The 22001-nt window shown below is 57.5% G+C and overlaps 6 protein-coding genes across 6 annotated transcripts; 4 read left to right on the top strand and 2 right to left on the bottom strand.

Moving 5' to 3' along the window:
- Nucleotides 1-1151: 1151 nt before the first annotated feature.
- On the top strand, nucleotides 1152-2908 carry SLS55_007262 (uncharacterized protein; the record flags this gene model as incomplete). Its single annotated transcript, XM_066778683.1, has 4 exons — nucleotides 1152-1242; nucleotides 1297-1351; nucleotides 1404-2537; nucleotides 2593-2908. The coding sequence occupies 4 exons, from the start codon at nucleotides 1152-1154 to the stop codon at nucleotides 2906-2908; spliced, it is 1596 nt and encodes a 531-aa protein (XP_066631120.1).
- A 2711-nt stretch (nucleotides 2909-5619) lies between these two features.
- Nucleotides 5620-6987, bottom strand: SLS55_007261 (uncharacterized protein; the record flags this gene model as incomplete). Its single annotated transcript, XM_066778682.1, has 1 exon — nucleotides 5620-6987. The coding sequence occupies one exon, from the start codon at nucleotides 6985-6987 to the stop codon at nucleotides 5620-5622; it is 1368 nt and encodes a 455-aa protein (XP_066631119.1).
- A 465-nt stretch (nucleotides 6988-7452) lies between these two features.
- Nucleotides 7453-9198, top strand: SLS55_007260 (uncharacterized protein; the record flags this gene model as incomplete). The annotated part of the gene is made up of 5 exons (XM_066778681.1): nucleotides 7453-7870; nucleotides 7927-7996; nucleotides 8205-8280; nucleotides 8609-8958; nucleotides 9009-9198. 5 exons carry the CDS (start codon nucleotides 7453-7455, stop codon nucleotides 9196-9198), a joined length of 1104 nt encoding a protein of 367 aa, XP_066631118.1.
- Nucleotides 9199-12074: 2876 nt separating this feature from the next.
- On the bottom strand, nucleotides 12075-14626 carry MDL1 (ATP-binding cassette permease mdl1; the record flags this gene model as incomplete). The annotated part of the gene is made up of 3 exons (XM_066778680.1): nucleotides 12075-12614; nucleotides 12667-14446; nucleotides 14562-14626. 3 exons carry the CDS (start codon nucleotides 14624-14626, stop codon nucleotides 12075-12077), a joined length of 2385 nt encoding a protein of 794 aa, XP_066631117.1.
- Nucleotides 14627-15028: 402 nt separating this feature from the next.
- On the top strand, nucleotides 15029-16717 carry CDC37 (hsp90 co-chaperone Cdc37; the record flags this gene model as incomplete). Its single annotated transcript, XM_066778679.1, has 3 exons — nucleotides 15029-15052; nucleotides 15187-16151; nucleotides 16204-16717. The coding sequence occupies 3 exons, from the start codon at nucleotides 15029-15031 to the stop codon at nucleotides 16715-16717; spliced, it is 1503 nt and encodes a 500-aa protein (XP_066631116.1).
- An 830-nt stretch (nucleotides 16718-17547) lies between these two features.
- On the top strand, nucleotides 17548-21221 carry GYP2 (GTPase activating protein (GAP); the record flags this gene model as incomplete). Its single annotated transcript, XM_066778678.1, has 4 exons — nucleotides 17548-18346; nucleotides 18396-18747; nucleotides 18798-19639; nucleotides 19693-21221. The coding sequence occupies 4 exons, from the start codon at nucleotides 17548-17550 to the stop codon at nucleotides 21219-21221; spliced, it is 3522 nt and encodes a 1173-aa protein (XP_066631115.1).
- Between the last annotated feature and the right edge of the window lie 780 nt (nucleotides 21222-22001).

Below are 22001 nucleotides of genomic sequence, written 5' to 3'. Positions count from 1 at the left end.
ACAGCGAGTCGATAAATCCGCAGGTCGGCAGGGCCCGAGCAGCGAGGTCCGAAGGAACCGACTTCAGGCGAATCGAAGAGAGGCATCCCGGCGCGCATCAGTCGGGATGCCAAGCGGCGACACGAATGCCGGTCGGTGTGGCGCTTGAAAACACCAAGAATGGGCATCGTGACCAGGCTGTGGCGCGCGGTGAATGGCCAGAGGGGCGGTATGACCTCGGCATGGCGCCAGAGACGAGGGGCTTGCGGCGGCAGAGAGCTTGAGCGGCTTGGCGCAGTCGCGGGCTTTGGCGTGGCGTTGGAGATGGTTGGAATGCTGGGCGAGGCTGTTTTCGTGCAGCGGTCGACGTTGAGTTTGCGTGCGGTCGAACCCCACTGTCAGGCGACAGGATCTCGGTGCTGGCCAGATGGATCTCGCTTTGTGGCCGTGCTCGCTTGCGCCTCGGCTGGACTGCGGGGAGAGAATTCGTTCCCCGTGGAGAGGGTCGCAACTGCCGAACCATGCCGCACCCGCCTCTGCCTGGCGAAGGAAGAAGCCGCGAATTACTACACACCCAACTATGGATGGCACCGTTGCTCCTGTGTAAGCTCTGCGTTGCTGCACGCGATCGGCGCAGGGGCTGCCAACGCCCTGGGCCCGGGCAGCCATTGGACACGCCCGGGTCTGAGGATTCCCAGCGCCGCACAGCTGGCGTGCTTCTTCATCAGATGCGCATGGCCTGACGCGGAAGGTCGCACGGCTCCTGCGCCGCCTGCGCTCGGCTTGTCCGGCCTTGGGCTGGAGTTGTGGCGGCGAGCGGCGGGGGGTGAAAGAGGCAGTCAGCACCGCAGCTTTCCCAATCCAGCTCCTGGACCGGCCCGCTGCAGTGCTGATTGCCGCCCTCATTGGCTGTCTCCGCGTTCTAGATGATGCGCAACAACGCCCCCCGAAGCCCCAGCTTCTCCATGGGGCCCCGAGGACGTGATGGAGAAGCATTCTGGTGCTGGCCGCCGCAAAACGCCGCGCGTGTAGGCGGCTTACCACGCGTTTGTTGATCAAAGAAGCACCACCGCCGCGCACTGGCCTCTCTCAGCCGTATATGAACTGCTCAAGCTGCCTCTTCTTTTTCCTTCGTCCGACACCAGCTCTCACAAACAATACTTCTGCCCACCATGAGCCGCACCCAAGGCGACATCTCCGCACGTGTGGAGGCTCCCGTCACTGTCAAGGCCTACCTGCTTTGCGCCTTTGCTGCCTTTGGAGGTGCGCTCACAGAACCAACCCGGCGCAATCCCAAACACTAACCACTGAATATAGGTATCCTCTTCGGATATGACTCCGGATACATTAGCGGTGTTCTTGGGATGAACTAGTACGTGCTTCCGCCCCATACTACGTGTCGAGCACTTCCCAACTCCAAGTAGCTTCAAGAAAGAGTTCGGCCACCCCAACTCCACCGACGAAAGTGCCTTCGATGGCTACATGTACGACACCTGGGAGAAGTCTCTCATCACCTCCATCCTGTCCTGCGGTACCTTCTTCGGTGCTCTCTTCGCTGGTTCTCTTGCCGACTGGATTGGTCGCCGCAACACTGTCGTCGCTGGCTGCGGAGTCTTCATGCTCGGTGTCATCCTCCAGGTTGCCTCGTCTGCTGTCGGTCTTCTCGTCGGTGGCCGTCTGATTGCTGGTATCGGTGTCGGTTTCGTCTCCGCCGTCATTATTTTGTACATGTCCGAGATCGCCCCCAAGTCCGTCCGCGGTGCCATCGTCTCCGGCTACCAGTTCGCCATCACCATTGGTCTTTTGCTCGCTTCTTGCGTCGACCAGGCCACCAAGAACCGCATGGACTCGGGCTCCTACCGCATCCCCATCTCCATCCAGTTCGCCTGGGCCCTCATCCTTGGTGGTGGTCTCCTGATGCTTCCCGAGTCTCCCCGTTACTACGTCAAGGACGACAAGCTCGAGGATGCCGCCAAAGCCCTTGCCAGGATCCGTGGCCAGCCCGTCGACTCCGAGTACATCCAGTCCGAGCTTGCCGAGCTTGTTGCCAACTTCCGCCACGAGCGTGAGCACATGCAGTCCGGTTGGTTGGACTGCTTCAAGGGCGGCTGGTCTCCTTCGGGGAACCTCCGCCGCGTCATGCTCGGCATCTTCCTGCAAATGTTCCAGCAGCTCACCGGCGTGAACTTCATCTTCTACTACGGCACCACCTTCTTCCAGCAGGTCGGCCTCAAGAACTCGTTCCTCATCTCCGTCATCACCAACGTCGTCAACGTGTGCTCGACGCCCATCTCCTTCTGGGCCATCGAGCGGCTCGGCCGCCGGCCGCTGCTGCTCGGCGGTGCCGTCGGCATGCTCGTGTGCCAGTTCATCGTCGCCATCGTCGGCGTCGCCGCGCCCAACAGCGACGCCCAGGGCATCTGCCTCATCGTCTTCGTCTGCATCTACATCTTCTTCTTCGCCACCACCTGGGGCCCCGCCGCCTGGGTCGTCATCGGCGAGGTCTACCCGCTGCCCATCCGCGCCAAGGGCGTCGCCCTCGCCACCGCCTCCAACTGGTAAGCCCAGCACCCGTCCTACAACCCCCCCTCCCACCCACTAACAACCCCATAGGCTTTGGAACTTCGTCCTCGGCTACGTAACCCCCTACATGGTCGACGCCAACGAGGGCAACCTCGGCGTCAAGGTCTTTTTCGTCTGGGGCAGCACGTGCACGCTCTGCGGCATCTTCGCCTACTTCATGATCCCCGAGACCAAGGGGCTGTCGCTCGAGCAGGTCGACCGCATGCTCGAGGAGACGACGCCCCACACCTCCGCCAAGTGGGTCCCTCACGACACCTTCGCCGACGACGCCGCGCGCAAGGATATCGCGAAGGCGACGGGCGCGGTGAATATGACGTATGAGAGTGTTGAGGTTAAGTCTGCTTAGGGGGTTGGGGTTTTGCTTCTTTTGTTTTGTTGGGGGAGGGGAGGGGGGAATGATGTGATGATATCCAAGGTCCGCGCGTAAGGAGGGATGTGACTGAAATGGTATGTGTGTGGGGGAATAGTGTGTAGAAAGGTTTTTGTCCGTTTAATGGTCGATGATGAGATATGTTTTTCCTTGGCTTAGCTTTTGTTTTGGGGGTTTCCTGCAGAACGAATGCGTCTACAGATATATAGACAGATCGGCAGCGGAAACCGATAACGATTCGGAAATGAACTTGGCTACGTACGTTCGATTTGTTGCTCGGGCTGGCTTGCAACCTCGGCGGCTTTTCCCCCCTATCTTCACCGGGTCTTGCTTGCAACGTGTAGACCGCGAAATCCCCCGAATCCGGATGAGGCTTAAGAAGCCTTGAAACAGATATCTGAGCATCAACGTGAAATCCATACTGTGCACATATATCCAGACCTGGGATCCGACAGTCCACGTAATTTTTCCGTGAGACAGAGGTCGATCCAGGCACATTTTGAGGTCAAACATTTACGCGTGTAGTAGATCGTGTGGCTAAACATATATGGTTACGATTATTTGATTGCTCCACTGATATTAGAGTAAGCTGCACTACTTGTGCACACCCACACTCTCGTCGCCTTTCCTCTTCTTCCACGAGTAGCTAGCAATCAACCCGAGCACAAACAGGCAAATCCCCAACAAGCATCAAGCAAACAACAGCCAGCGTCTATAAAAGAGCGCTTGGTAGCCGAACCCTACCGGCTTTTCGATCAGTCAAAAAAACACCTCTTTTCCCGCAACTGGTCCGATCCGATCAGTGCCATCCAAGACCAAAACAACCAGACACCAACACCCTCCCATCTACCACTACCGACCCATCCCCCTCCTCGGTCCCCGCCCCGTCTTCCGCTTTCTTCCCAACCCCCCTACTCGCTCTGCGGAACCCCTCCAGTCCCTTCCCCCCTCTCCATACGACATCCGACCAACCACCGCTCTATCTCTCCCCCACGCTTCCATACCCCGGTCAGAACCTCGCCGCTTCGACGCTATCGTCTCCGCCGCCTCCGCCGCATCGCTTCCGTTTGTCCAACCAACACTTACCATCTCATGATTCGTTGTTTCCGCTCTCCAATGGGATGGGTGGATGGATGGATGGATGAATGACGGCCCTGTACTCGATGACGTGATCCAGAATTTCCAGTTTCTGCTTGTCGGTGTACCGGAAATGGGGGCGAGGCCGGGGAAAAAAAAAGATCGAGGGGATTTTGAAGGAGAAGGAGAATGTCAGGAAAAAGCAGGATTACGGAAAGCGATGTATACGTGATGGTTCCGCAGGTCCATGCCGGGCGGTCTTCTTCGGCTCGAGGGTGTTGCGCGCGTCGGAGGACCTCCTTTTGAACGGAGGACGGTTGGAGATTATATATACCGTGCAGCAGGTAGCGGGTCATGCTGCCTGGACGTCTCTCGACCGGGAGCGAGAAAGAGCGTGCTCAGCTCGTCAAGCTTGTTCGCCACGTTAACGCCGACGAGTGGCGCAACCACCTGAGCGTTTCTCCGAGACGTGCTCTGTACCATACGTCGGAAAGACGTCCCGGACCGCGTACGTTTTCTTCCCCTTCCGCCCCCTGTGCCGCGGAGACCTTTTCACGCAGCCAGTCTTTGTCCGGAGGGCAGTCTAATCAGCCGACATCACAACTACGTCCATGGACGGCAACCTCAACCCCGCGAGGGCACTCCGGCTGGAACAACCGTCCGAAGGCTACTACCTGGAGGGCATAGCTACGGCGATAAACATGATATTCGGGACAGGCAACGAGCGGCACATTCGATCCCGCACGACGAACCAATGACCGCATCCGACATGATTCCACTAGCAGGTAAATTTCCTGTCTGTCTTGCCTTTTTTTCGTCACCTGCCATCCATCCTCGACACGCGGAGTCTCAAACCGGAAGCCCGCCCGGCATCTGCGGCACTATCACGTACATATCGCCTCCGTCGAGACCGAAGTCACGAACTACAGCTGGCCCGTCGACATCTAGGCAATCGGCTGGCCTTGTTGGCCAGCCCTTTTTTTTCGGGCTGTGTACGTAAAAGAAACACTGGCCTTTTGAGCTCCACCGAGACGATACACACACATACACACACTGCCTGTGTGGATGGGAAGTTGAAGGCAATGCGGACGTACAAAAAGTAAGTTCTAAACGTGCACATTCACGTCCGGATCTCGTGTTCACCTTCCTCTAGAAACATGATGACGCGGGGTTTGTCTAAGACAGATGCAAGCGGGCAACGTCTTACGCATATGCGCGTGAATGGTTGCCATACGGTTATCATCTTCGTTTTCATCGAGCATGTACGTACCGTCTCAGCGGGTTCGGCAACGAGACGAGAAGAACGGGACGCAAGTTCATATGACTGATCATTACTACGCACTAAGCGTCTAATACCCGCAGTTCTATACTCTCGCTCTCTCGCTGTTTCATGTAACGTCGTTTCATCACCGCTGCTGTCGTCGTCCGTCATAGCAAGAAAAAAAGCCCAGAAGAACCCGCAGATATGCTACTTCTACAAATCGTCAAGTCATGAGTCGACACACGCCCCCCACCACCACCACCACCACCATGCTGCCGGTACACCCCAGCAAGAAAAACACGCTCACAGCCATGCCCACGAAATGCTCGCACACCACTCACTCACTCCCTCAACCAAAGCTCCTCGCCACGGCGCCCACGCCCAACGCCCCCACCACCAGCGCCACCAGCACGACGTTGCCCTCGTACGTCCACGTCAAGTACGCCAGCACGCCGAACGCGATCTCGCGCCTGCGCGCGGCGTCGCGGCGGGCCCTCCAGTCTGGATTGAGCGGGAAAGGCGGGCGCGTGCGCACATCATCAACGTCCTTTGCCGGAGGGGCGAGGGGCGCGTCGGCGGCGAGGTCGAGGGCGAGGGCGACGGGCTGGTGGTCGGACGAGGGGAGGAGGGGGAGGGAGGTGTACTTGAGCGGGGAGAAGGAGGACGAGGACGAGGTTTGGGGAGGAGGCAGGAAGAGGATGCGGTCGCACCAGCTGGGCCAGCGGTGCTTGGCCCAGGCCCACGACTGCTCGGGAGAGGGGGTGGGGTTGGTCGTGGGGTCCGGGCGGAGGTGCGTCGAGTACTTGTACGTGGGCGGGAAGGCGATGGCGAGCTCGTCGAAGCCTTGGAGGATGCGGCCGGCGGCGCGCTCGCGGTTGAGCTGGTCTGTGGCCAGCAGCTTGGAGTAGTGCTGGGGCGAGTCGTGCGGGTGGGCGGGCTGCGGGAAGCGGGTGCGGTGGTCGTCGGCGGCCGGGCACGTGTCGTGGGTGCGGAAGTTGAGGTCGCCGGCGAAGAAGACGTGCGAGGTCGGCGTGTACAGGCCGCGCAGGGCGGAGGCCGGCCCGGAGGCGTACGAAGGGGATATCAGCGGCTCCTGCTCGCCTGCTTGGGCATCGTCGCTTTCCGATGCTGCTGTCGCCCTTGCTCCTGCTGCGACCTGGGACGCGGCGTGGTCGGCGGCGGGCTCGAAGACGAGGTTGCGGACAATGTGCTCCCAGTCTTGGAGGCGCCGCTGCACGCTGTCTTCCATCGGGGCGAGGTGGGCGGCGACGAAGGTCATTTCCACCTCGTCATCGCTGTCGGCATGCGTCGCCAGGCCCAGGCGCACGCCGACGGCGCCCTTGTGGCCCGTCTCCATGAAGCCGACGCCGACGGCTGCGGTTTGGATCCATCTGATGCGGTCGGCGACTTGGGGCTTGGCAAACACCACAATGGCAGTCATGCCCACATGGCGCAGGATGACGGTGCGGTAGGCATGCTCGTCGTCGGCATGCTTCCTGGCGGCGATGGCGACGCTCTTCGCGATGCGATCAAAGTAGGGCGTCAGATACGAGCCGCCCAGGAATGCGTAGGCGACGGGCGACACCTCCTGCAAGCTGCATACGATGACGTCGGGCAACGGCGCGCGGTTCGGGAGGCCGTCCAGCAGCGTCTGGCCCAGCAGCTGTGGATCGACGAGGGCCCGCGCGAGGTTGAAGGTGACGAGGTAGAGCAGCATTTTTTGCAGTGCTTTCCGCCACCAGGGTCGCGGCAGCGTCAGGGTGGATCGTGGGAACAGGGCAGGCCCAGGGCTTTGGTGGAGCTCGAAGTCAGGATCTGCTGAAGGGGCGGCGCTAGGCGGGCGGCAGCAAAGACGTGGCCAGCAGGAGGCGGACGGAGCGCGCAGCTCGGCGCAAAATCCGGGGCTGGGCGGGGCGCGATTTTCGGAGCCCCTGGAGGCCCAAGCTCTTTTTCTACCCCAGCATTAACGTCACCGCCCTAAGCACATGTGCCAGCTCAAAAACCTCCTTCGTCTCGACCTCCCGCCGGTCTCGGTGACACACCCGCACTCTTCACCGCTGCTAGCTTACAAAACTCGTGTTCCTGCGCGAGTCCCGCTCCCTGCCCCTTCTTTGCTCCTACACATCCTTCACCCAAGCTCTGCGTAGCCGCTCCACTCCAGCTACCAAGCTCCCTCTTCACAATGTTTCGCCCTCAGCTGCTGTCTCGCGCTGCCCGCCAGGCGTCGCCCCTCTTCACCCAGCATGCCGCTCGCCAGTCCATTCGCCCGCTGTCGCTGACGGCGCAGCGCCTCGACAAGGCGAAGAAGGACGACGTCGAGGCTGCCACGACTGCCGGTGCTCCCGGTGAGTCCGGCGAGCACGAGGGCCAGTTCGCCCGTACCGACGAGAGCGTGCAGTGGGCATACCCTGGTGAGGAGAACCTGCCGTCCTCGCGTCCCACCCAGGGCCGCGCTGGCTGGCATTTCAAGCGTACGCTTGCCAGCTTCTCGATGGAGGGCCGCACCGCCATTGTGACGGGCGGCGCTCGCGGCTTGGGCCTCGTCATGGCCCAGGCTCTTGTCAACAGCGGTGCCAACGTCGCCATCGTCGATATGCACAGTAAGTCGCACCAATGGCCCCGAATGCACCTTTTGGCGATGCTGACAGCCGCGCAGAGGAGGAGGCCGAAAAGTCCGCCAAGAGCCTCATGGACACTTTCCGCAAGGAAAACCACCAGACCGACGTGTAAGTTCTTCGCCCCAATTCTTTTCCCTTCTGCGACTACCCCATTGCGGCATTGTCGCGATGCGCAGCTTTCACATTTCCGGCCGGGTCCTTGGGGCGGCTACGCGTCGCCTAAGGTCCTCACCCGTGTCACCTCCGAGTTCGAGCCTTTCCCCCGTCTCGTGCATTTCACAAGCACGCGCAATTGCTGACGACCCCTGTCATGTAGTGTTCCCACGGTCACGGCACACTACGCCGATGTTTCCAACCCCACGTCTGTCAACGAGTCGATCGCAGAGATCCTGGTACGCATCCTTCCCGACAAGCCGTCACCCTCGCCCCACAATCGTATGTTTGCAGCTTCCCCAGAATGCGAGTGTTGCATGCAGAGTGCCGGCAATGGTTTGCATGTCGAGTGTCACCAGATCTCATTCCATGCAAATCATTGCTTTGCAATCTCTCCATGACGTAACACTACATTCTGGCCGAGCCTCCGATCGTCTCTGCGAGCTTGGCTATAGCAATGGCAATTGCAAGCTGCTCGCAAGTTTTCGGATGGCCACGGACAAGCTGCTACACCACTCTTCATTCGATCCCGCTCTTTCTCGTACAATAATAGTGACTATGGTATAGGCTGAACACGGCAAGATTGACAACCTGGTCACCAGCGCCGGCTTCACGGAGAACTTCGATGCGATCCACTACCCGCACGACCGCATGCAGAAGCTGTGGGGTGTGAACGTTGACGGCACCTATCTCTTCGCAGTCGGTGTTGCCAAGCACTTGATGGAGAGGAAGGCCCCTGGCAGCATTGTCATGATTGGCTCCATGTCTGGCGCCATCGTCAATGTCCCCCAGCCGCAGGCTCCGTACAACGCTGCCAAGGCTGCTGTCCGTCACTTGGCCGCCAGTTTGGCAGTCGAGTGGGCTCACGCCAACATTCGCGTGAACTCCATCAGCCCCGGCTACATGCTGACTGCTCTGTAAGTCTGCCCGCATCCACGGAAGTCGGAACATCAGTGATTTCTAACAGTGACGATAGCACCAAGAAGATTCTCGACGAGAACCCGGACCTGAAGAACAAGTGGACGTCGCTTATTCCGCAGGGCAAGATGGGCCAGCCCGAAGATCTCATGGGCGCCGTCACTTTCCTGTCCTCGGATGCCTCGAACTACGTCACCGGTGCCGAGCTCCGCGTCGACGGCGGTTACACCGTCACATAAATCATCGAGACGAAAACAAAAGGACTATACTAGAGGCTGCGATGGACATGGGGATTACACTTTGCTGAGAATGCAGGCTTAGATCAAGTTCCAGTAGGAATTACTGGGACTGTTACAGTCGCGTCGGGCCCCCTACACTTGTAACTATATTGCCATCACGGGTACGTGATAGATTGGCAGTAGCGGGATTTTTTATTATGGCGATACGATGGGTAGTCAATATTCCGGGAATGATCATGACTAGGGGTTTTCTATACTGAATCAAGAATTCGGAGTTGATGGTTTGAATGACTATGATTCCCCTGACACTTTGATTCACGGACAAGTTCCCGTGAAGTATTGGGTTTACATTCGCTTGTTTAACGCAAGATCCACGATGTAGGATTGATGCAGTTGCGTATGTGATCCGCAAAAGAAAGTTGACGTACAGTCACGCAGTAGTATGTAGGTAGCAAACCGCCAATGACGCCCGGCGGGGAAGCACGTCAAATCAAAAGTTTAGCCGAACACCTAAGTAACGTATTTCACTGGGTTATGCGACGCCCCGGGTTATGAGATGGCCAACCACATTCTGCGTCTGAATCGTGGATTTTCTTCGGTCTTCAATCAACTCTGCTCTCTCATTGGTGTGTCTCATAACCCAGGGCGTCGCATAACCCAGTGAACCACGTTACCTAGCGTGGCCGCGATTCTAGCGTCAAGAAATCTCTGCTACGTAAACCGAAAAAAAAAAAAAAAGAAAGCAGGGACCCAATTTTTTCTTCATCCCGTCTTTCTTGTAGGATGATGAGGTCATCCGATCAAGCGTCCCTTCTCGGTTCTTACCGACCATCGTGTGTGAAGTCATGGCTGAGCTTCCCCTACCCCGGGACGATCGGGCAGGGACCGTGCACAGATAGCTAGCATACCAGCGGTAGCTGGCAGGCTAGACAAGTGACTTACGAACCTCCTTTCCCTCTTAACTATTATAATCATTTAGACGGAGGTCAGTCGTGATCCAGATTAAAGTGCTTAATAAACTACTACGGCTAGTAAGAAAAGATTTAACGATCTACTCATCTTACATGGGTAGTTGAATCCAAGATTCGAACGTAAATGTGAGTTTTAAATTCGTACATTTACGTTCGAATCTTGGATTCAACTACGACCTGGGGGGATTTTTTTTTCCTTCTTCCGGCATCGACACCGTCGATGAGGAGGTAGGTGTGCGGGTAAGGCTTGGTTAGATGCGCATATCTTGTGCTGTGATTGTTTCGATTGGTTTGCAGCGTGGTCGATGTTTGACGGTTCGGTTCGGTCCGGCAATACACGCTGGATGGGTTGTATGTATAGGAGATGACGGGCGGCGCTGGGGTTAGTCCTTTCGTTTGTGTGTAGCGTGTGTAAGTGAGTGGTGTTTGGAGTAAATAATGTATTACCCCGGAAATGATTGATTGCACAAGGTTCTTTTCGTCGCCATGATGGATTTTTTTTTCTCTCCCCCGTTTACTGCCAAGGCTCTGAGCGTTGACATCGGAGAGCACTCCTTCCTCCCCTACCTTTCGTCATCGTCATCGTTGAATGATTCGAGATTTTTTTTTTTTTTTTTCAATTGAGCGTGGCGTGGCGTGCCATATTCGTACAGTGTGGATAACCAACCCCCCGAACCCCAACCCCCAGACAGACCCTGCCTGCAACGCCTCAAATGCAACAAAAAACAACTTCCCTTCCTCCCCTCCCTACTCACCCTCCACCCCGACCCCCTCTCCCTCCCCCACCATGCCCCCCATCCCCCTCACCGGCGACCTCGCCCTCGGGGTACCGACCGGCGTCCCCACCGGACTCACCGCCGCCGAAGCCGAGCGCGACGACGGCCGCGAAGACGGCAGCGAGACGCTGCGGCTGGTGTCGACCCACGACGGCCGCTTGGACAGGATGGAGGCGGGCGGGCGGGCGGCACCGCGGTAGGCCGTGTGCGAGGCGACGATCTTGAACTTGTTGTTGTTGTTGTTGTCGTTGTCGTCGGCTTGGGTGTGGTGGTTGTGGTTGTTGTTGTGGGCGGTGGGGTGTTGGTTTGTTGCGGGTGGGGTTTTTTTTGTGTGGGGGGAGGAGGAGGAGTAGGATGTGGTGGCGGCGGTGGCGGCGGTTGGTTGCTCGGTGTTTGGGGAGGACATGGTGGCTGGGGTTGGTTTTGGGCCTGGGCCTGGTTCTGGTTCTGGACGACGGGATGGAAAGTGTAATGGTAAATTGGTGATATGGGTGTCTCGATGTATGACGTCAACGTCAGGGCGGTCTAGGGTGACAAGGTTGACTCGTGTGTGGGGTAGAAAAGAAAGAAAGATTCTGGAAGGGCAGACGATATCTGGCAGGGATGATGTGGCGGTGGACCTGCTTTGGTGAGATGCTTGGGAATGATGCAGGGACACAAGACGAGGTACAGACGGCAAGTTTGAAGAGAGGAATGGCGCAGGGTAATATACATCTAGTCTCTTCAAAGTCTCGGCCAAACATCCCGGCACTTCTTCGCACGGCCAAGCGCTAAAAGGTCAAGGTACAAGGTAAGAGTAGAGCTTGGTGATGCGCAGCCAAGAGCGTTGTTCCCGGTCGGCGTCATCAGCCGCAGGCAAGGCGGACATCACCTCATGCACAGCTTGTGCTCTCCTGATGCGAAGAGGGGAGCTTTCTTCCCACCCATTTGTCCGTAGTTAGCCACAAAACCAAAACCAAACTTCGCCCAATGCACCTCTAAAGCAAACTCTTCTGCCGCGGGTAACCTTCCACAATCATCGGGCGCGCGATGAAAATTTGTTGGCGCCGGGCTGGTTTGCGGCTGTCGCTGTCCCGGCTCGGCCCGTATGCAGGCAGTTTCAGTCCTGCCCCATTAGGCAACTTCCCTTTCACCGATCATGCGTCTTGGTCCGCTCCAGCACCACCTCGCCTGACGTGACTTTTTCCTTTCTGGTCTTGGCAACCTCGTCATCCAACAACTCTTCGCCTTCGCTCTCTTCCTCGAGGTCTACCTCGATTTCCTCCGTCTCGGTGACGTGGTTGTCGCGCCTTTGAGCTGACATTGATTCACCGCCACTCATTTGCCACTCCATAAGCTTGGCAAAAGCTCCGTCTGGATGCGACGAAAGCTGCGCGTACGTGCCCTCTTCCGCAACACGGCCATCCGAGCTAAGGCAGATGATGCGGTCGGATCGCTTGATGGTAGACAGACGATGCGCGATGCTGATGGTGGTGTTGTTACCTCTGAGCAGAGCGCCAAGAGCTTGGTTGACGAGAGTTTCAGACTCGGCATCCAGCGCGCTGGTGGCTTCATCCAATATCAGAATGTCAGGCTGCTTGAGAAGGGCCCGTGCGATGGCGATGCGCTGCTTTTGACCTCCCGAGAGCTGCGTGCCCCGTGCGCCAACGTGCGTCTCAAGGCCGTCGGGCTGTCCAAAAGTTAGTCATCCGACCCAAAATCGGGCAATACTGTTCACTTACGAAATCGCTGATGAATTGACAGTTGGCCTTTCTAGCAGCCGCAACGATCTCCGAGCGCGTCGCGTGAGGCTGGCCATACGAAATGTTCTCCGCAATGGTTCCAGAGAAGAGCACAGGTTCTTGTCCAACGTAGCCGATCTTACGGCGAAGCTGCTTGGCATTCATGTCGACGATATCGCTGCCATGAATTGTGATCCTGCCATTGGTGGGCGTGTAGAATCGAAGCAGAAGACTGGCGACAGTAGACTTGCCGGCACCGCTTGGAGCGACGATAGCGACGTTGGTGCCCTCGGGAATCTCGAAGTTGAGGTCCTTGAATATGGTAACAGCAGGCCTCGTAGGATAACTGAAAGAGACGTTCTCAAACCTGATCGGCCCACGTGCCGACTTGACCGGCTGGCCAACAGTTGGGGGGATCGTGGGATCGCGGTCCTGCAGTTCGAAAAGTCGACTGGCAGCACCGACACCCTTCATCAGCTCCGAGTAGAAGCCAGACAGACCAAACATGCTAGACCCAGCGTATGCCGTGTACATCAGGAAAGAGGAAAGCTCTCCAATGCTGATGCCGCCCGACTTGACCATACCGCCACCAACATAAAGCACTGCCAGGATCGTGATGTTTCCCATCAACCCGGTGCTTCCAAAGAATGTGGCTGCGACCAATGCTTCTCTCTTGCCGAGTTCGAATATCCTCTTGACCTGACGGTTGTAGCGTCCCACTTCCTGGATCTCACCAGCAAACGCTTGGGAAGTACGGACGTTGCCAAGCCTTTCCTCGGCGATCTTGGTGAGGGTTCCGAGGTTCCTCTGAATCTTTCTGCTGATGTTGCGCATGTACCTCCCGAAGAGGAATGCAGCAACAGCGACAGGTGGGAACATGACACCGAGGACAGCGGTAAGCTTCAACGAAACCCATCCCATCATGCCAAGGCCGGCAGCTCCGCTTACAAGGGACCTAAGACCATCCGAGAGGTTCTGAGTGATGCTCTTGCCGACGATGATGCTGTCAGAGCCCAGCCGAGAAATAAGATCTCCCACACGGTTCGCGTCGAAGAATTCAGCGTTTTGGATGAAGATCTTGCGATAGAGTTGAGATCTCAATCGCGCGACAATTCTCTCACCAACAATACGGAGGATTATGATACGTCCGTAGTTGGCGCCGGCTCCAAGCACAAGGACACCGGCAAGAGCCGTGTAGAAGGTCGTGATATCGAGGTCGAAAGGCAGAGCTTTGCTCTTCTCATTGGTAGCGATGTCGATAATCTTGCCGATGGAGAATGGAATGGACATGGAAACCGTGGATGAGACTAAGAGGAACACGAAGGCAATGCCCAGCGACTTTGCTTCCGGCCTGGCGATTTTGACAAGCCTGACGACTTCTTTCCAGCCACCGGTCCTGCCCTTGCCGGAACCTTCTCTGCTCAACTTTGCGCTGAGATTGACCTGAGCCGCTTGCGAAGCCTTCTCGGACTTGGTGAAGTCTCCATCTTCCTCGTCCGCGTCTTCCTTGTCCACGACGCCCTTGCTCTTCATCTCATTCTGGTATGACTGGCGAGGCTCGGCGAGGACTCTGGAGGTAGCGAAGACTCGAACAGGCGTGGGAAAGCCATTTGCGGGGTTGTAGACCGGCTTGACTAGGACGGCAGCTCGTTGACAGGCCGGTGACGTCGTCGGAACGACGGATGAGTGGCGGATGAAGGGAGAGGGCGTGGTCGAGAGAGTGCGGTGGACGGCAAACCGCGGGGCGGTCCATTGTGCAATTGGCAGGTCGACGAAGGGCCTGAAGGGCCTCACGGGAGCAGCTGAAGCGCCAAAGGCTCCACAGACGGCGAGGCGCGATGCGCGCATTGTGCGGCGCATTTCGCGGCGGAGATGGGATTTGGGAGACAGCTTACCAGCGGCAAGGACGGATGGTGTGGAAATCGGAAACGGAGCCAGAGGTAGCGACGCGCGTGAACATGATGGTACGCGTACAAGAGATGGGAGAGAGCGCGTCGCAGGCCGAGAATTGCGGCAGCCGCAATGTTGGATGGGGTGCGAAGTGATGACAGCACCAGCCGCGCGAAGATGTCTGGCCGGCGTCGGGTCCGCGACAAGGCCCCTGCCCGCTGCCGACGCGCAGCAAGCGTCGTGGGGTCTACAGAATCGCGCAGAAGCTCAGAGCCGCCCCGCGCCTGCTGCACTGCACCTTCTGTCTCTCGAGTACTTCCTCTGGCCGCTTTCGCCCAGTGCACATCCGCCGATACACACGCCTTGGTCCTGCGCCAGCGCCAGACAGCACCGACCGAGACTTCTTTTTTGCCGGTATTTCGTCATACTTAGCCAAGCACCCCGCCATCAACCTTCTCTACCACGGCCCAACATGCCTATTGACTACAGCAAATGGGTAAGTGCAGCATCGCCCGGGAAGCTGCAGCCTCGCTGTATGCGACCGCACACGTGGAGTTCCCAAATGGATGCTTTCACTGTGCATGTGAAAGTGGTCTCAAAAGTACGACCATGTCTAACAAAACGCTCTAGGACGCGCTGGAACTCAGCGACGACTCGGATGTCGAAGTCCACCCCAATGTCGATAAGCGCTCCTTCATCCGCGCAAAGCAGGAGCAGATCCACATGGAGCGCGCCCAGCGCCGCCACCAGATCACCACCTTGAAGTACGAGCGCATCATCAACGATGGGCTGATGGAGCGTATCGACACCCTCCTCACTGCCCTGAAGTCCCACAGAGACACGGCGTCTCCCGAGAATGCCGACCAGCTTGTCTTCCAGTCCTTGATGGAGTCTGCCGTCGATCCGTCGCAAGATCAGCCCCCTCCCCCTCCCGAGGGTGTGCACACACAGATCCAACACAAGCCGACATGGTCACAAATGCTGGCCGCCCTGATTGATGAGGTCAAGAAGGAGGTTGATGAGAAGAAGCCCGAGAGCCGCTTCGAGGGCTTCATCACTCAAGTGCAGTCACACAGGGACAGGGTAGCTGGCCTGCAGCAGCAGCTCCTGGCCAAGCTCGCCGAGCTGGAGAAGGCGGAGAAGAAACACATCACCAGTGACGACCTCCACACGGGCTTCGACTACTCGAACGTAAAGAAGAGCGAAGACGCGCCATCCTCGTCAAAGCCTGCGCAACAGGGCGAATCGGTTGAGCTCCTCAACCCCGGCCGGCCCGACGTTTCTCGCGCCGACACTGGTCAATCCTCCGGTGCTGACGGGGATGTGGAGGACGACGACCCCGATAATGTTCAGGCCAGCCCTGATGCGAAGGCGTTCGCCAAGATCAAGATGGACGATTACCGGGCTCTCCTGCAATTCATTTCGGCGCACCCCAACATCCTTAGAGAAAGGGACACGGATGGCCTGCTGGTTGAGGCCTTTGATTCGGAGATGGCGGGCAAGCATGCGTATGCGCACCAGTGCGTACATGCAGCTCTGCTTATCCAGTACTGCCGCCAACTTGGAAAGGATGGCGTGCAGCTCTTCTTCAAGCGGTAAGTTTCGTGGATTGCTTCCACCACGCAACATGTGCTAACAAGATTGCAGCATCACCACCAAAGACCACCAAGCACGGAAGCTCTTCAGGGATGACGTCGACAACACTTACCGGCGTATCCACACGCGCGCGGCGGAGATTGTCGAGGAGCGCAAAAACAACCCCGAACCCGAAGGTGTCGAGCAGATCCAGTTGCACGCGGTTGATCCCAACACGACGATCAACATCCGCACCCCTCTGCCCTTGGATGAATCGAATCCGGAGTCGATGAGCGACGACAACAAGATAGCACGAACAATCTTTGAGACTTTCCCGCCGGGTCTGCAGAGGGCTCTCGAGAGCGGCAAGCTCGACGAGGTGAACAAGGTCTTGGCGAAGATGAGCGTGGACGAGGCGGAGCAGGTGGTGGAGCAGCTGGGCAACGGTGGCATGCTCAGCTTGGAAGAGGGTGTGATTGATGCGACGACGGAGGAGGGCCAGGCCAAGGTCAAGGAGATTGAGAAGACTGGGCGCATGCCGGGCGAGGAGGTCGACGAGTCGCAGCTGGCGGCGGACCCGGAGTAAGCGGCACGTCGGCATGCAAAGGGCGTTGGTGGTGTGCGGGTGTCGGGGTGGGATTGTTTCTGCATGGGACAGGCAGGATACGGTAGGCTTTGTATCAACAACTGGTAGGATGATAAAATGCATGTGGTATCCATGGTCACGTTTCCTCTGCACGCCTCTTGGCAGCCATGGGAGGCGCTGCAGGGCCGCGGCGGGTGACAAGCATCGAGCCCACCCACACGCGTCTGTCCCACAGGAATCCTGGATGTTACTGGTCTGTAATTGAACCAATATCCGAACGTAGGTGTGGGCCTTGACAGTGAGCAAATCCACCCGAATAGTGGATTTGACCACCCATATGCAGTGGTGGAGAGCAGCGCTGCAGGAGCGGCCGCGATAAGGGCCGGCGACGAGTGGTTTGGCAGGAGCGAGACGTGACGCAGATGGGCTCACATTTGCACGGCGGGTGGCAGGAGAAGTACGGGAATACTACACTGCTATGTTTCTGCAGGGAGTGGTTCAGATAGCTGGACTGGATGCGCAGTAAAAAAGATTCAATCCGGTACGAGGAGGTACCTAGCGTCATCCTTCCTGCTGGCTGGCGACGCCTCCGCGGTTTCGCCGATCGCAGCCCCAGTGCACGGGAATGCTCCGCAAGGTCCACGGCGACCTTCTCGGTGTCACAACCGCCTCTCAGCCCTACATACCAAGCTCGCTCCCAGTGCTCGCCGAGCATTCCGTCCTGCCTGCCACGTAGTATGAAGCGTCAGTCTGCGCGCCCTCCCTCCGCCCTGACCTCTCCGCGCGCGCTGACCCCCGGCCCAGCTAAATGAGCCCCTCCATCCACGACCATGTTCAACCTCTCGAACTTGGTGCAGAAAGCCCAGTCGTTCATTGAGCCGTCGCTCGCCCTCGCCAGCCCGGGCTCCGACCGCCGCCCCTCCAAGGCCGTCCTCTTCCGCCTCCAATTCCGCCTGCCCGAGTCGCAGAACCCCCTCCAGGAGATCGCCGCCGAGCTGACGCTGCCCGGCCACCACACCACCCGCACCAGCACCGACAGCCAGCACGCCGACCGCCACCAGGGCAACCACTATGTCGGCAAGCTCCACCTCAGCGAGCAGTTCCTCTGCTTCTCCACCCAGGGTTCCAGCTTCCTGTCAACCGCCAGCCTGAGCGCTAGCTCCGTCTTCACCGGCCAGACCCACGGCGCCGGGCCTGCGGGCAATGGCTTCACAATCCCCCTTTGCGCCGTCCGCCGCGTCGAGCGCCTCCACAGCCAGAGTTACATGTTTGCGCTCGCCATCACAACCATAAATGGCATGGTCGACGCCAACCGCGCGAAGAAGGAGGGGGCGGTGCCGCAGAAGCTCACCATACAACTGGCCGGGAGCAGACAGCAGTGCGAGCGCTTCTGCGACGCTCTCAAGCGCGGTCTGCGCGAAGGCGTGAAGGACGTTGAGAACCTGAAGACCGTGGTGCAGACCTGCTACTCCGAGTACCTGCTCTCCGACGACGCCGGCGCAAAGGATGGCGATACCCCTAAACGGCAGCCGCCCGATACCGGCTTGGGCATGCAGTTCAAATATCCCGGCAATCCGCGGAAGCTGCGCGAGCCTACTAAGATAAGACTATGGCGGGAATATCTGCGAGGTAGGCCGGTCTCGAGGTTCTAGATCGACGTTGGGCTAACTCGTACCAGAGAACGGCCGGAACGCAACTCTCATTCGCCAACCAACCTTCCACAAGCTCATTCGTGTTGGCCTACCAAACCGCCTGCGAGGCGAAATATGGGAACTCACCTCCGGCTCCTTCGTTCTCCGCCTTCAGAACCCGAAACTCTACGAAGAGACGCTCGCCAAGAACACCGGGCGGGAATCGCTTGCTATAGATGAGATTGAAAAGGACCTTAACAGGAGTTTGCCGGAATATCCCGGATTCCAAAGTGATGAGGGTATCGATCGCCTGAGGCGCGTCTTGACTGCGTACAGCTGGACCAACCTCGAGGTCGGATATTGTCAAGCTATGAACATTGTCGTGGCTGCGCTTCTGATGTACGTGGCTCGCTTGGTGCTGATTCTGTCGACGGGACTGATTTTTGCAGCTACATGTCGGAACCCCAAGCCTTCTTCCTCCTTTCCATACTGTGCGATCGCCTGCTGCCAGGATACTATTCTACCACCATGTACGGAACCCTACTCGACCAGCGGGTCTTCGAGTCCCTTGTCGAAAAGACCATGCCTATTCTCTGGGAGCACCTTCAGAAATACGATATCCAGCTATCAGTCGTATCTCTCCCTTGGTTCCTTTCGCTTTACATCAACTCGATGCCTTTGATTTTCGCCTTCCGCGTTTTGGATGTCTTCTTCTTAGAGGGCCCTAAGGTTCTGTTCCAGATCGGACTTGCAATTTTGCGCATCAACGGAGAAGAGCTACTGGATGCTACTGATGATGGGACTTTCATTTCCGTGCTGAAGACTTACTTTGCTCGCCTGGACGAGTCGGCTCATCCCAAGTCGGACAACGCCAAGCTGAGAGCAGTCACGAGGTTCCAGGAGCTCATGGTGATTGCATTCAAGGAGTTTGCTGGAATAACGCAGAACACCATTTCTGAGCAGCGAGCCAAGCACAAGGATGCCGTCTTGGACAACATTGAGAATTTTGCAAAGCGTACCTCGTTACGGAATCTTGGGTCGGAAAGCAAGAAATTGAGCATGAACGACCTCGGCTTCTTGTATGACCGCTTTTATGGTGTCTTGTATGAACGCCAGCAGAGGGCCCAGCAAGCGAAGCAGGAAGAGGAACGAAAAGAAAGAGCGAGTAAAATGAGAGCCTCCCAACTCATCACCGGCTTCTCGTTCGGAGGTGACGTCGAGAAAGGTAGAGTTGCTCTCGGTCCGAGCCCTACGCAGATGGATTATGATGCGTTTAGAGAGTTCCTTGCAGGTATGTTGAGCACCGTCTCACCGATCCCTTCCAACGCATGCTGACATAGAAAGGCATTGCCAAATGGGCTGTTACGGATTCTCCAACGCCACCAGGCGAACAGGAGAAGCAGATACACTCATATTTTGGAGGCAACCGAGCCAAATCGAATTCCCCATGGGGATCTGGTCCCGAGCCTGCGGACCATGAATTCATGCAACGGATCTTCCGGAAATGGAATACAGGGGATGAAGACACACTCAACCTGCAGGATGTCGTTTCCGGATTGGCCGCAGTAAAAGGCAACAAGGACATCATGGCGAATATCCAGTATTTCTTCGAGCTTTACGACGACGACAATGATGGTAGAGTAGATCGCGAGGGTATCTTGAGGATCTCAGAGGCTTTACTGTTCCTAACGAGGCGAGGACTGGATGGCAGTTCCCCGAAAGCGTCCTTAACCGAGCTGGCGCTGGCAGATGATGCTGAAGGAAGGACCGACGAGTCGATTCTCAACAGTATCTCGGCTTTCATCCGACGCTGTTTTGAATACGCCGATCCCGATCACGAAGTCAACAAGAATCAGGGCGTATCAGACGCCGTCAACGACTTCAGCATCGGCGACGAAGACGACGAAGAGAACCTGCTCGACGTCGACGACGACGACAACAAGCCCAAGGCCGAGCCCGCCGCATCCAAGTCGGAGGAAGAGAAGCTCCCAGCAGTAGCTGCGGACGAGCCTCCCCTCCAATCACCCAAGCCCGACGCCGCCACTAAAGCCAACCTGGCGCTGGACCCGGCGCACCCGCTGCACATCACGCTGCCGACGTTCCGCATGGTCATCCTGGCCGACGAGAACCTCGAGCACTTCTTCGACCGCGCGCTGGCCAACTCGTTCCGCCTCTCGGACGTGCCGTCGTCGGCGGGCGCCAACCACCTCACCACCTTCGCCAACGCCGGCCGCGGTACCTCGTCAGCATCCGGCCATCCGGCCTCGCCTTCCCTCCCCTCCGTCCCCAGCACCGGCGGCGTCGTGCCCCCCGGCAAAGGGCTGCGCGGCATGCTCGATAATATTGTTTCTGACGGCATGCGCGTCGCCGCGGAGGTCAAGCGCCGCATGGACGAGGCACAGCGCGAGATGGAACGCGCTAACGCTGCTGCTGCTGCTGCTAATGGCGGTGCTGGTGGAGTTGGTGGTAGCGGCGCCGGTGCCGGTGGTGTTGGTGGGGCCGACGACGACGATGACGAGTACGACCCGGGCAAGCACGGCTTCGCCGCCGAGACGCGCAGCTTGCACGAGAGGGATCGCGACCTCCTCGAGGGCGCCGAGACGGAGGATGTGGATGAGGCGACTAGGGCGAGGCACAATCATGACGAGATGATGGGATTGGGAGTGGGAGGAGTGGGAGGAGTGCCGAATTTGATGGATGCGGAGCCGTCGTCGGAGGCGGGGGAGGGGAAGAGTGGTGCGGCGGGAGGGAATAAGTTTGATGATGACGGAGGCGCGTTGACGCCGACGTCGTTGTCTAGGGAAAGGGCGGAGAGCGGGGCTAGTGGTCGGAGTCGGAATGTCATCGAGTTCGATAGGGGGTCGACGCTGTGAGGTGGTGGTGGTGGTGGGGTGAAGGGAGGGTTTTCTGTCTCTTTGTTTCATTATCCGTTTTGGAGATTATTGTTGGTGGTGGGCCAGAGGAGAGGGAATGAATGCATTGTGGCATGTCGTCGATGGTCGTCGGTCGGTGGATTGATGGATAATGGCGTTCTGAATTTTTTTCTCTCTCTTTTCTTTTTCTTTATACATTTCCTTGGTATGCCCATCCCATCACTTGGGAAGAAGAGAACAAGAGATGGTGTGGGTGGTGGGGTGGTGGGGTGGTTGGTTGGTTTTGCGAGACGAGAAGGTCTCCTCCTTCGTGCAAAGAAGTAGTAGACTCAATTCGTTTGCATTTTCTTTTTTTCTTTTTGCTTGGCATGTTTTCCCTATTTGGTTTGCTGTCGTCGTCGTTGTTACTGTAGTTTTAAATGAAAGACCAAACTTTTTTTTTCTCTTTTTCTTTCGAATCGTTGTTGAGAAGACGGTTCGTTCGTTTTTTCTTCTTTTCTGTTCTGTACGTGTTTGGTTTCGCGTTTGTGTGTGTGGGTTCGCGTTTGGTTTGGTTTGGTTTGGTTTGATTTGGGTTTCTCTTGTCTTTGGATGCGTGCGTGCTTGCTTGCTTGCTTGCAATATGTGGTTTGAGACTATGGATGAGGGAACGCGGGAACGGGACAGTCAGTAGGTGGGGTGATGTTAATGAAAGACTGGAGGGGGCTTCTTTGGGTTTGAGTGAAGGAGACGATCGGGAGTGTTGCGGTACGTTGGAAGGATCTGTAAGGGTCTGGCTCG

This window comes from Diplodia seriata, assembly GCF_021436955.1.
Source record: "Diplodia seriata strain FDS-637 chromosome Unknown scaffold_7, whole genome shotgun sequence".
Lineage (NCBI taxonomy): Eukaryota > Fungi > Ascomycota > Dothideomycetes > Botryosphaeriales > Botryosphaeriaceae > Diplodia > Diplodia seriata.
The sequence above is the reverse complement of the archived record's forward strand: the minus strand, read 5'-3'. Positions and strand labels throughout refer to the sequence as shown.